Source organism: Camelus ferus, chromosome 1 (assembly GCF_009834535.1).
Source record: "Camelus ferus isolate YT-003-E chromosome 1, BCGSAC_Cfer_1.0, whole genome shotgun sequence".
Taxonomy (NCBI): domain Eukaryota; kingdom Metazoa; phylum Chordata; class Mammalia; order Artiodactyla; family Camelidae; genus Camelus; species Camelus ferus.
Window position 1 is genome coordinate 64563896 of NC_045696.1, and position 14141 is coordinate 64578036.

At 41.8% G+C, this 14141-nt stretch overlaps 1 protein-coding gene across 2 annotated transcripts in view; it reads left to right on the top strand.

The window, feature by feature from the left end:
- MB21D2 (Mab-21 domain containing 2) overlaps nucleotides 1-13745 on the top strand; it is a 105039-nt gene extending 91294 nt beyond the window's left edge. For both annotated transcript variants that reach the window (XM_032482043.1, XM_006178951.3), the window contains one exon: nucleotides 10673-13745. In XM_032482043.1, the coding sequence (XP_032337934.1) occupies nucleotides 10673-11886 (1214 nt within the window). In that variant the 3' untranslated portion in view covers nucleotides 11887-13745. The remainder of the gene's footprint in view (nucleotides 1-10672) is intronic.
- The last annotated feature ends 396 nt before the right edge of the window (nucleotides 13746-14141 follow it).

Genomic DNA, 14141 nt, shown 5'->3' on the forward strand with positions numbered 1-14141 from the left:
AACCTGTCCAGCCCTGCTGCACACGCGTGTGCACACACACACTAGGAGAAAGGTAAAATCAAGTGAAGTCAATCATAGTAATAGTAAGTAATTATTTTTAATCTTCTTTAGATACAAGAATGGTGGTTACAGTTTAAAAAGGGCTTTGTCAGAGAAATATCTAGAAGTGATTTTCTTTAAAGTATTACAACCAGAAAATGAGGGGATAAGTGAAACGAGAATGGCAAGCCTAACTGATGAAGCCGAGTGATGGGCACATGACGATTCATCATACTGTGATCTCTGCAATTCTGTATGTTTGAAAATTTCCAAAGTAAACGAGTTTTAAGACAGGATTTTTGCTAGCCAATGACAGATTTGAAATCCTTTCAATGGGACTTCTTTATGTAAATTGCAATTACCTTTGAGCTAATGTAGCAGCTCTGAGTGTAGAGGAGACCCCAGCTAATAGGGCCCCTTTCTAATCACCCGTGACATTTTCTCAGGCTGCTGGGTCACAAGGGGGAATGTCTCTTATTGCAGACACAGTTGGGTTTTTTTGTTGGTTTGGTTTTGTTTTGTTTTGTCTTGTTTTAGAGAAGGCACAGAATTCTTCATGTTTCTTTCCCCGTGGCTCAGTGTGCAGGGTTGAGTTCTGCACAGAGGCAAAAAGAAGCTCTGATAGATTCTGCTCTGTCCACAAAGGAAAAAGACTTTCTTGCTTCAGAACTCAGTAAGAGCCTCTGCTTTGTGGTTAGTATTTCCTTTAGTAATGATGTTCTTGGCCACCTTCTGTCTGCCTCCCCAGTCGAGTAGTAGAAACTTAGGGGATATAACTTTAAAATTCAGGCTTTGCTGTTGGATTAAAATAAGCAAATTTAACTATGCATATGCATTGAATATATAGGGACATTTTCAGAGTTTGTCTTGGTGGCTTGAAAGAATTCCAAGGATGCTGCTATAATTAAAACACTTGTGATCATACTAAGTGAAGTAAGTCAGACAGAGAAAGACAAATATTGTATGATATCACTGATACATAGAATCTAAAACAAGTTATAAATGAACTTATTTACAAAACAGAAACAGACTCACAGACATGGAAAACAAACATGGTTACCAAAGAGGAAAGGGGGACAAATAAATTAGGAGTTTGGGATTAGCAGATACAAACTACTCTCTATAAAATAGATAAACAACAGGGTTCTACTTTATAGCACAGGGAACTATATTCAATATCTTATAATTACCTATATTGAAAAAGAATATATATATATATATATACACACATATATATAGCTAAATCACTATGTTGTATACCAGAAACTAACACAGCATTTTAGATCAAATATACTTCAATTTAGAAAAAAACACCTGTGGAATGCTCTTTTAGAATTGTCTAGGGGTTAAGTCCGCTTCACACACATGTGCATGCACACATAGCTGTGTGTCACAGCACTATTCACTTTTTTTTTAGAGTCATTTATAGTCTTTCTTATAATCCTTGACCCATTTTGCTCATAATACTTCATTCCCCAGGGATGGCTAAAATAAGCTTTTAATCTGCTTTAAAAATCATCCTACTCCAAGACAGAATTTGTTTTATTTTTAGATAGAGAAGTAAGCTTCCCCTATTTCTGATAGTGTTTCACATGGCAATTTTAAATGCCCAAAGGTGTTAAAGTATTTATTCTCTCGGAGCGCCCTTTTAATGCTGGAAAGCATCGTGGGCTAGTGAGAAGAACATGGAATGAGCTTGAATTTTCAAGGGCCATGAACAATTACTTGACTGTTAAGTATCTTGATTTCCTCACCTGTGAAATGGGGACAAGACTACCTCCTTGAAAGTGCCAAGAGTATAGAATGAAATGGCATGGGTGAGACGTTCAGCCTCTGCCTTAATGCACAGTAGAGTCAGAAAGCTGTGTCCTTCTCAGAGAGCACTTGACCTGAAATGTACGTACCTCGAAAATGTGCTCTGTAAAGTCAGTCCTTCTTTTGTTTCTATGTTTTATTGCTAGTACTGTGATCTTTCCTTTTAAAAATGGCAGAATTGATTGGAGGATGTGACTGCACCTGGGCTGCAGATGAGACGTGACACAGAGTAAACCAGACGAGAGAGAAGAGCGGTAGCCCGCACTGGGGCGAAATGCTCCCTTGGAATCTTACTGCGCCTGTGACGGGGCCCACGCTGGACAGTCACAGGTGGCGGCAGGAGTCTGTGTCATGGCTGTCTGGGGTCGGTGGTAGGCTGTGGTGATGGGCAGCCCCAGACATCAATGCTCAGACTCCATCACATGTTTGTATTTTCAGTCTTCATCCCTGCTGAAGAGGCTGGTGGATCACCTCTGAGGACAGGAAATGCACCCCCTCCACAGGCAGTGCTGTTAGAGAACTCTGCCAGACAGGAGGGACTTTCATTTACAGATTAGACTATTCTTTTTTCTCTCTACACACCTTCTACTGATTGAGATCATGTAGGTAAAGTCCATTTCGTCTTTAGCGGGACAGCTCATCAAATATTTGACAGCGGATCCCATGGCCTTCGTGAATTTGCCATCCTCCAGGCTAAACAGTTTGCACTTCTGCCCTCTTCTGTTTTGGCTAGGACCTCTGTTCGCTTCCTTCAGTGTTACTCTCTCAGCTTGTAATTACATGTTCATTAGCGTGTGATCATTTGATTAGTGTGGGAGTTGTTTGTGCCGCGTATCAGATATTCCTGGCTCTCCGCCTTCCCAGCACGAGGCAGAACCGTGCCTTCTTCCCTGGGGTTGGCGGGGAGGGGGAGCTGTGTGACTCATTTTGGCCAGGGGTGTGTGAATGAAAATGGTATTTGTCATTCCCAGATCAGAGCATTTAGCTGCTGAAAAGAGATCCTCAGGGATCTTTTCCTCCAGTAGAGGGAGCATAAAGTTCTAGATGAGGGTCGTTCCCTCCCCCTGAGTTCTGGATGAAGGAAGACAAGCCCCAGCCAACAACCCCTGATGGTTGTGTAGCCTGAATGAACAATAAGACTTTGTTGTTTTTAAGTCACTAAGGTTTTAGGTTTGTTACTCAGCATAACTGCATCTATGCTGATTGATACAGTGTGTCTGGCTTTCTCACTCCATGACAAGCATTATGCAGTGGGGACTGGGTGTTTCTCTCCACCATTGGGTCTTCAGTATCTCATGTACTTCTGGCTCAGAGGAGGCGCTGATGCTTATGTGGCATGTGTATGAATAAATCAAACCTGAGTTTTGAATCCCACCTCCATCCTTGCAATTTCTCAGACTTGGCTTCCATCATTATTCCTCTTCCAAAATTTAGACCCCACCCCCTATTAAACCCCCTATAAGAGCCAGCTTTCTAGCTTCAGGGTAAGTAAGTAGTTTTCATATACATCCCCAAATGAGAAAGAAATGGAAACCAGACTCAGCTGGGTCACAGGCAAAGCTGAATGAAGGTCCATTTGACTTAATTCTGAACATGTCCATTAGAAGGTTATTGCTTCTGAAGATCAGGAGAGGTAATCTGGTCATCACTGATATAGTTCTGTATTTTTATGTAGCCATTTGATACAATATTGGCATCACTCTTGCTTTTCACTTGCTACTGTTTTTGTCCTTCAAGAATGAGCCATCTAAAATGATCACTCCTTTTGTAAATTAACAACTAGCTTTCATTTCCTGTCGTAGCTGTGAGAGGCAGCTAGGTGGGGCTAATGAGACACTCCTTTGAGTCTTGCCAATAAGCCCTCATTGGCAGAAACCACGAGTTTTTAAACTAGCCTAAGACCTAAAAGTAGAAAAGGGCAAAACTTATTAGATGGGAAAAGTATATTGCTAATGTGGGTACACGCACCTGCCCAAAACCCTGTTTATTGACTGCCAAGTAAGTACCAGACCACAAGCTAAGTAACCTGGTGTGTATTTTCTTATTTTATCCCCGTAGCCACCCAGCAAACTTTTAGCTGTTATTCCCCAATTCCATTTAAGGAAACTGAAGCCCAGAGTGCTTAATTATGATGGTCCTGGATGAATCGGACTTGAATCCAGGTGTAACTCATGTTCATTCTGTTTAAAATAGCTGAGTAAACTTTGGCAAAGCTCATCAATTTTTAGAACTTTAGTTTTAATTTTTAAGAAAGCAAATAATGAAAGATTCGAGAGGCTTTTCCCCCCCGCAACCTGACTTTTGGATTATTAGTAAAGGATTTTATAGAGATATGCTGACACTATTCCGTATTACCTTCAAAATCCCTTGGTTATGGTTGATGAGGTATTCAAGTTGACTGAACCAAACGATGCGTTCAGTAAGCAGCCGCCTTCTGATCCCAATGTCTGTATTAGCCAAGCCGTAAGGAAACCTTGGCCACAGGAGCTCATAGACGCTATTGACTGTGACAGCATCTTTCATTTACAGACCCTCTTTGCCAGTTATTGTGCCAAGTGCTTTATGTTGTTATCTCATTAAAGCGGGATGATAAATACAGCCCACTACAGTTACAGGTATAGGAAGTGCAAAGGTAAGAATTCAGATCAGGACCCCTCACAGGGGTGTGTGGGTTGTTGGTTTTACAGGGCATTTGTTCTGAGGGCACAAGAAAGGGCTGGGGTCCAGCCCGCCGTCTGCTTGCCAGGCTGCACAGCAGCAGCCACCAGAGGAGGCGTCCCTGGGCTCGCTTCAGTCTGGGTGCGGCTGCGGGAGAGGATGCTCCCTTCATTTCCCTTCATATCACACGTTTTGTATGCCTTACACGTGCTTAGAGACGTTAAATAGAGTATCAGCTCTGGGGAATAGGTGTTGTTTGGCTAATCCAGTTTTATAGATGGTGGAGAAAGGGAAGAATATATGGGGAAAATGAGCTAAGCCTCTACTATGTGCTTAGACATTTCATATCAACCCTCTTAGTGCAGTTTTATGGTTTTATTTGTTCCTTTTAAATAGATGAGGAATTGGACGCTTAGGTTAAATTAACTTGTCAGGCTGACAAGTAGGAAATGACAAACCCAAGAGTCAAACCTAACTAAGCCTGTCTTCCTCTGACTTCAATGTCCTTGCATACATTATTAGTGTCAAAATGAGGAACAATCAAGGAAGACTTCTTGGAGGAGGCATCTTTTGAATCATTCCTATTACTATATATATTTGGTCCATAGGTCATTCCCATAACACGGATTGATCAGTTCTCTAAAAGGTTTAAATCAAATTTACATGCAGCTGTCTCAGAAGTTATGCCAAATAAAACAGACTCTGACTTATAAAACATATTATGTGATAATATTAGTGATCACTCAGCAGATTATTGAAAAGCTGGGAAGCTCCTCTGGTGCCTTACTTCTGTATTTTCTGTGTCTTAGAGTGTTTATTTGAGAATATAAATAGCTTCTTGTGAGAAGGTGCATTCCTCCTTCTGAAAAATGTGGATGATCAGGCATGTTCTGCTTGCCTGTCCAAGGTCACACTAAAGCTTTGACCAACAAAAGTGCAAAGCTGGCACTGGGCCTTGAGACCTCTGCTACTTCCCTTCCCAGCCATCCTGCATTCGTGTCAGGTCAGGTCGTTGTCAGACAGATCACAGTATGCACGTGCCATCCTGACCTTCACAACAAATGTGGGAATAAGACAATGTTGTTCGTCTGTCACTAGGGCTGTGTGACCTTGAATGAGTTAGTCCTCCATTCTGAACTTCAGTTTTTCACCTGTCAAGTCAGGGACTTGGATGGATGACTTTTGGCTGTGAATGAAGAAAATGTGAAAACTCTCCCCAAATGGAAGTCATTATAAATCCCAAAGATTGGTGACTTTGTTAGAGGAAGGTGGTTGCACCTACTTCTCAGAATGTTGCTCAGAATATTGAGTAAGCTTAACAAAAATAGTTGAAGCATAAATCAATATTTTTATAGGAAGGTTTTATATTGTTTATTAACAACCAAAGAGACTGCTACCCTAGGGAATGTATAAGAATCACAGAAGGGCTTTGTCAAAATCATCCCATTTGGTACCTGTCCTACCATTAAGAATCACTGCCATGATGAGGCAGTGTTATTGGCGTGCCACATGAGTTGAAGTGAAAAAGAGAACACTCTTTTACAAAACAATGAATATTATTGAGATATTCAGGTCAATTTTATCTACATAGAAATCTTTTTTATATACACAGTCAAAAACGTAGAGAGAGATACAGTTTATTCTGCAGCTTTAATTACAAGACATAAAAGTTCTGCCTCTTTGATAATCTTTATTCCTTCAACAGTGTTAAGCGTTCTTTTTTTTTTTTAAGGAATCTATCCAAGTGCTAATTTCACTTACCTGCTTAGTATTTATTACATCCTACTTGAATACTCATATATGTACTCGAATAAAGCTGTGAAGGTGAGAAAAGACAAATGATACTTAGTTCTTGGGCTCTGGTGTTACCCGTGGGGCCTTATATGTTTGAGTGAAGGAGGTTAGTAATTTGAGTTCAGCAGAATGTGATAAAGTTTTATTCACTAGGATATAAGGAAGTCAGGGACAGAGTTACTTGACATTCTAAAGACAATCAGCAAAGAACTGATTGTGGATGGATGACCTGGAAGCCAATCCTTAAACTGGGGCCCCAGTAGCGATCTAAAATAGTAATATTAAGGTCTTAAGTAGAAACTATGCAATAAACTGAAATCAAAGAATCAGTTTCAAGAGAGGCAGCCAGGAGGCAGTTTTACTTTGTGTTTTTAAGAGCAATCATATGCCAATGCTTCCCTGAAAAGATGAGACCCACCCAAGGGAATGAGCTATATTTCTCCATCCCTCCTTTTCTCTGCCGCTAACAGGCTCGGTGGTATGTGTTCAATCTTTCTTTTGTTCCCACTCATGGTTTTGGATAATTTGCTAATAGCTTAACAGCCAGAGACACTTGTTATCACAAAAATATCCTGTAATTATACAAAAATCCTTGGATCGGTTCAGAGATGGCACTTGTTGGAACCGATGCCTGCAGCCCAAGTGTACAGTTGAATTTTTTTTTTCCTTCTCAGCCCCTGGCTGTGTTTTAGTTGCCTGGCAACCCATCTGTGATGATAGCTGATGTCAGCTGATTTTCACTTAAACTTAGCCCAGGAAAGTTTTCAAGGAGGGCATTTGAGTTTGTATCATGCTGGGGAAGGCTCCAATTTGTGCTACCAAATACTTGTAAAACTGCAGGCTAATGGGCTTAGGCAGGCTGAATGTAACTGTGGAGGTCTCAGGGGATCAGCTTCCAGAACAATGTGGCCCCGGGGACTTTGTTTCTTAACTCCTAGGAGCTTAGCAAATGAGCCTCAGCCACATTCTCTATACTGCTCTGCCCTTTTTAAAAAAGGAATAAAAATTGTCCAACATGACCCTAACTCCTGAACATTAGAATTTAGCCAAATACTTGGTATGGCTCTTTTGAAAGAAAGGCCAACTTTTTAGGTGCATAAGCCGCAATTGGGAGGAAAGAGGACTATTCTAGTGTGTATACTAATAAGCGAAAACGCGCTGAAACTTCTTCTTTAATCCAGCAGAGAGCAGAAGGGAATTTTAGCTTTTTTCTCACCCATAACTCTCCAAACAAAATTGTGGGAATCCAAGGCAAAGTTCAGTGGCATGTTTGTAAACAGATTATCCGCAGCTCATTACTGCCTGTGTTATTCTAGTTGTATAGACAGGTCCTGGCTAGTGTGCTCAGAGCCAGTTGGAGCTTGTTTAGGACAAAACAATGTATAGAGTTTTGAATTATTTATGCCTAAGAGCAGACAGTGATGTAGTGTACATATAACAATACTACTGCTAATTGATTCAGATCTTATTGACTAATTCCAACCTAGCTTTTCACGGTTTCCTCATGTATATCTGTGGCACTCCAAATGCTGGAATGAAATAGTATATGAAATAATGAGTAAATTATTTCATTATCAAATGTTTCTTTTTGAAACTATCTGTACCTACATGTGAGTTTCTAAAATAGTAAAATAGTTGATTTTCACAACCTACTCTGGATTCTAAGAGTTCAATCTCATCCTTTTAGAGCTGCAGCTAATACTTGGGATGGGAGTAGCTGTTACTTTGTAAAGATGAGGTTAATGCTGAAACATGATGACAACTGGGAACTGAATCTTTGTCTTGGTGTTGATGATAATTTTTCAACTCTGGTTGCTAAGTTTGGCTTTTAAAACCACTTCTAAAAGGAAAATAAATGGTCTGTGCTGATTTGCAGTGAAGGCTGCTTGGGTAGTATCTTAGATTAGATTCCTCAAGAAGCAGCCCTTGAAGTGGAGTTAGTGTGTTTATTAAGGAGCTCCCCTGGGATCCGCACCTGTGGAAGGCGGGGGGGGGGGGGGGAGAGCAGGATCAAGCGGATGGAGAAGTCAGGTTTCCTTGCAGGTCCAGTGTCAACCTCCGCGGACCCCACTGGGAACTCTGGGTTCAAATGACTCTTCAGAGTATCCTGAACTTAGACACTTCCTGATCAGTTGTGGGATGTGTACCTCCCACCCTAACCCGAGCCACGGGACATGACCTTGGCAGCAAGACAATCTTTATGGGGAGTACTAACAGCACTCCTAGCAACTGAGACAAGCAATCCCTTACTGAAGAGGGATCTGGGTGCCCCATCACAACACAGGGAGTGTGAGAAATAGCAAAAGATTTAAAAAAAAATTTTTTTAATTGGGTACACTGGATACTCTTTGTGATGAATCATTGACTCTTTAATGTTGGATAACTGATTGCTTTAAAAAGAAAATGATAGCTTGCTATTAATGTTGTTTGGAAAACAGGATTTTAAAGAATGGAAAAGAGCACATTTTCATAAATGAGTGTTCAACTCTGAGATACAGTGGTAGCATAAACACATACGTGGTTTATTTATTTGCATTGGGATTGCCTTATGAAGAGAAAACTATATTGATTGAAAGTAACTGCAGTGAATAGTAGAATCATAGTTTGTGGTAGTTCCTTTTGATCTTTCAAGAAAAGTTCCATAAGCCACAGGGTGATGCTGGTAGTTTGTCAGATAATGAAGCAGAGGTAAATATATAATAAAAAGACAGGCATCAGAGAAGGTAAATTTTCATGTTGTTCGTGGAACAGTCATTAACGTCCCATCTTTATTAAAGTACTTCCTAGTTAAGCCTATTTTTTTTTAATTTAAAAGAATCCTTTATTACACCACAGGGAATCTCAGATACATTCTAAACCTTAGGTAAGCTGATTGATTTCATCAATTTCTTCCTTTGACATTCAGTCTTAGCTTCAGTTGTGTGACTACTGGGTACAGACCCCTATGCCTGCTTAATACATATTTGAGACATGATTCTCATTCTCAAAGAGTTCACAATATCATCAAAAATCACATCGGTTATATCACCATCCGTCTCATCAGAAGAGTATACAATTGGGGAAGATGTTAAGCTCGTGGTGCGGGAGATGAGTTTTCTACATTTTTTTTCTTGAAAGCTCCAATTTTTTTCATTAGCAGTAAAGATTTTAGTTGTTTTCGTGAAGACAGGCTTATTTGGTTCATTTCTTAAGAAAATGTCTATCCAATACCCAAGTCTGAATGCCCACAGTTTATCAGTGTTCTTTAAGTTAGAAATGATGTTGCACGAAGGAAGCAGCTAATTTAGGACACAACTTAAACATGATGCTTTTCTTGAAGACAGCGTTCGTATTTCAGTATGAGGCAGAAATGCTTGATGGTTACTTCTCATCTCGTCACATAGAATGTTAGAAAGGTGGTTTGGAAGTTGAGAGTCAATCAAATTAATCCAGTTTTCTTTTCCATTAAGGATGGCAGGTGAAACTGGATTATTATTCTTAATGCAAGTGCATGTCAGTAATAAAGAATCCAACGAGGGAGGAGGGTATAGGTCAGTGGTAGAGCACGTGCTTAGCATGCACGCAGTCCTGGGTTCAATCCCCAGTACCTCCATTAAATATATAAATAAATAAAGCCTAAATACCTCCCCCCGAAAAAAAAATTTAAAAAAAAAGAATCCAATGACTGCTAGTACAGTTTTGTGCCACTGTCTTGACTAATGCTAAGGCACCAGCAGTTTTGCCCTCCTTCACTTTTGCACCATTAAGTGTCAGCACAAGGGTCAACAAAGTAAAAAAGTCAAATAATATATTAGTATTATTATAAAAAGAGCTATGACCTCACTGTCCCCTGAAAGTCTTTCAGTGTCCACAGCCCACACTGAGAGTCACCAGTATAGAAGAAGATTTCAGCAGGGAGAGCCTGGGGGAGGGAGGCTGCTTTGGCAAGAGAAGAGCCAGGCTTTTTATGATGGCAGCAGAGAGGGAGAACAGGAAAGGAGCGAGCCGTGTTGCACAGGTTCGTAGATAGGATGTGGCAATAGAAAGGCAAGTAAGGTTTTACTGAGGTTTTTACTGGGTGACTAATGCCAATGCCAGTAACCGAGGTGATGACTCGGGGAAGAGGAGCCTTGGGTTATGATTGGAAATGATGCTGCTTCCACTGTGAGAGAAGAATCTGTCCTAATTCTCCCTGTTGGAAAAGGATGGGTTCTAGCACTGAGGAGAATGAACAGAGTACTGTTAGCTGGGTGTCTGCAGCAGCCGAAGCTCTGGTTTTGCAGCGAAAGTGATTCCTGGCTCTTGGAAGTTCAGCACATTCTGCATTGATACATAAAACCGCGCTATGTCTGTGCCTCCTCTAACTGTTTTCTCTCTCTGTTTCTAGGAATGGTGCAAAAGCTGGACCAAAAACTTCCAGTGGCCAATGAGTACCTGTTGCTCTCTGGAGGAGTCCGGGAAGGCGTGGTGGACCTGGACTTAGATGAGCTTAATGTCTACGCCCGAGGGACCGACTACGATATGGACTTCACTCTTCTGGTGCCAGCCCTGAAGCTGCATGACCGTAATCAGCCTGTGACACTGGATATGCGCCACTCAGCCTTGTGCCACTCTTGGCTGAGCCTTCGGCTCTTCGATGAGGGGACGATCAGTAAATGGAAAGACTGTTGCACCATCGTAGACCATATCAATGGTGCCACCAACTACTTCTTCTCCCCGACCAAAGTGGCCGACTGGTTCTATGACTCCATCAGCATTGTCCTGTCCGAGATACAGAAGAAACCCCAGCGAGGGATGCCAAAGGTGGAAAAGGTAGAAAAGAATGGGACCATCATCTCCATCATTCTGGCTGTGGGGAGCAGTCGCATGTTGTACGATATTGTCCCTGTGGTATCTTTCAAAGGTTGGCCTGCAGTGGCCCAGAGCTGGCTCATGGAGAACCACTTTTGGGATGGGAAGATCACCGAGGAAGAGGTCATCAGTGGGTTTTACTTGGTGCCTGCTTGCTCCTACAAGGGAAAGAAGGACAATGAGTGGCGGCTGTCCTTTGCCAGGAGCGAGGTGCAGCTGAAGAAGTGCATCTCTAGCAGCCTCATGCAGGCCTACCAGGCCTGCAAAGCCATCATCATCAAACTCCTGTCCCGGCCCAAGGCTATCAGCCCCTATCACCTGCGGAGCATGATGCTCTGGGCCTGCGACAGACTTCCTGCCAACTACTTGGCCCAAGAAGACTATGCAGCACACTTTTTGCTGGGCCTCATTGATGACCTGCAGCACTGTCTGGTCAACAAGATGTGCCCCAATTATTTCATCCCTCAGTGCAACATGCTGGAGCACCTGTCGGAGGAGACGGTCATGCTCCACGCACGGAAGCTTTCCTCCGTCCGCTCAGACCCGGCGGAGCACCTGCGCACCGCCATCGAGCACGTCAAGGCGGCCAACCGGCTGACGCTGGAGCTCCAGAGGCGAGGGAGCACCACCAGCATCCCCTCCCCGCAGTCCGACGGAGGGGACCCCAACCAGCCCGATGACCGCTTAGCCAAAAAACTGCAGCAGCTAGTGACTGAGAATCCCGGGGAAGTCCATCTCCGTCTTTATTAATCCTGATGACGTCACACGGCCCCATTTCAGAATCGATGATAAATTTTTCTGAGCATCTTTGCTGCCTTCCCCCCCCCCGCCCCCGTTCTAAAACTCTCCTGTTCTGTAGTGTGGTTTGTGATGCGTTCTTTCCGTTTTTTACATATCCAGCCAGGTTTGGATCTGTTAAGAACACACTTTAAGTTTCCTGGTTCTGCAGGATGGTGCAGGATCTGAATCAGAATATTACTATTTCGTATTCTGCCTCTGATTTTGTTGTTTACTTTTTTGTAGTTATTGTCACATTGTTTGTTTTAGTGGGGTTTTTTGTTTGTTTTTTAAGGAGAACTTGAGCCATAGATGACAAAGCCCATGAATTCTCTTGCTTTTTTTCTGTTTCATACTTTGTGCAAATTTGTTAATGGAAGTGGGGAAACAAATCTCGTACTGATGCTTCAGGATTCTCTTATTTTTTGGGTTTTTTGGGTTTTTTGTTTTTTTTTTTTTGTCTTTATTTTTTCAAATGAGCGTTCATCAGTACAGATATTTGAAAACCACCTGAATCTGGGAACTGCCTGGTACGTTAGTTGAATTTCTTCCTTTTGACCAGTGGCCAGGGTAGTTTCCCAGTCTTCGCCAAACAATGTAGACTTTGATAATGCTACAAATTGTGTTTGGAGCAACTTCATTGAATGTAATTGTCCTCAAATCAGAACTTTGGATGGTTTGGAAGGTGTCTTCGACAACTTTCCAAATACAGTTAAGGTTTCCAAATGATAGTTTTAGTGTGTGTAATTATTTGAAGCCTTATTTAAATCCTATTAAAGAACATACCATTATACTTGTTATTTGCACTAATGAAATCTTTGCCATTGTCAGAGTCCCAATGCGTGTGTTTCAGTATAAATTGACATCTACTGTTGAAATGCTGTCATTTCTTCATTTAGCCCATTTCTCTTAATCAATAGAATGATTTTTTGCATTTGTTTAGTTCTCCTTTAATTGTGGGGTCCTGTTTTGCCCTCTTTGATATTCCTGGTTCCTGTCTTACTGAGAGAAGTTTTTAAAGCTTTATACCTGCTAACTGACTTTATCTGAAGCTGGGGAAGATACGTACTTGATAAAGTAGTTGCTTTTGTATGTACAGTTGATCCTTGAACAGGACCACTCATATGTGGATTTTTCACCAAATGCATACTACAGAACTGTACAGTCTGAATACACGATGGGTTGAATACATGGATTTGGAACCATGGATAGAGGGCCAACCGTAAAGTTATATATGGACTTTCAACCACACAGGGGTTGGTGCCCCAACCCCACCTTGTTCAAGGGTCAACTGTATTTCTTTTGAAGCTATAGAGGTAAACTTTTTTGTAAAGTCTCTGCTTCTACTGAGGGTCTTGAGGAAAACTGGCAGGACAAATTAGTAATAATCCCCAAATAGATACCATGCCTGTTCAGAAGCAGGTTTTGCAGTGGAGTGGGAACCAGGAACTAACTGTGAGTGTCAGCCTTGGTGTAGAGGTGTCCTGTCCTCACAGATGAAATTACTTGCAAGGGTCAGGTGCTGCAGGACATCGGCTCTCTGTCTTGGTATGGACTCATGGCCAACTGTAGTGTTTGGGAGGTCAGGGGCCTGCCGGCCTCTCCAAGGATGACCGTGATGTCTACAACTGGAAAGGCCAAGCAACACTTTGATTTTGCTCTTGAATGTCCAGACTCACAGGTTGGATTTTGGCCAATGGAAATTAGGCATATGCGGTCTTGGTTTTTGCATGGGAATTAATGTAATGCTTATCAGTGAAAATGAAATCATTCAACCACCTTAAGTCGAACACAAAAATGATGATAATAAAAGAAACATACTGGCCTTGGAATTTTGTTGTTGTTTTTTGTTAGTTTGTAATCTGGAAACCATTTTCTTATTTAGTAATATCAACAGTAATTTTCAGTAAATATAGCCTATGGCTTACTGTTGTCTTTCAGGCCAGGTGATCCAGCTATTCAGCCTTTTCTCCAGTTTTCCTATTAGTAATCTACCGATCCTGCGTGTAATCTGCGTCCTTGAGAAATTACTTCATCCCCAGCTCCAGAGATGCACCCTGACTAGTGTAGGCCAGTCAACATAACCATTTCCCTGGCCACAGTCATAAATTAGGGGTTGGGCATATACTATCAGCTGCTCCAGTCAGGGTTATGCTCAGGATCCTAGCGTGGAATTCTGGGGCAGCAGCATGCACCCTGGACACGAAAGAGGAGGCACTCGGAATTTG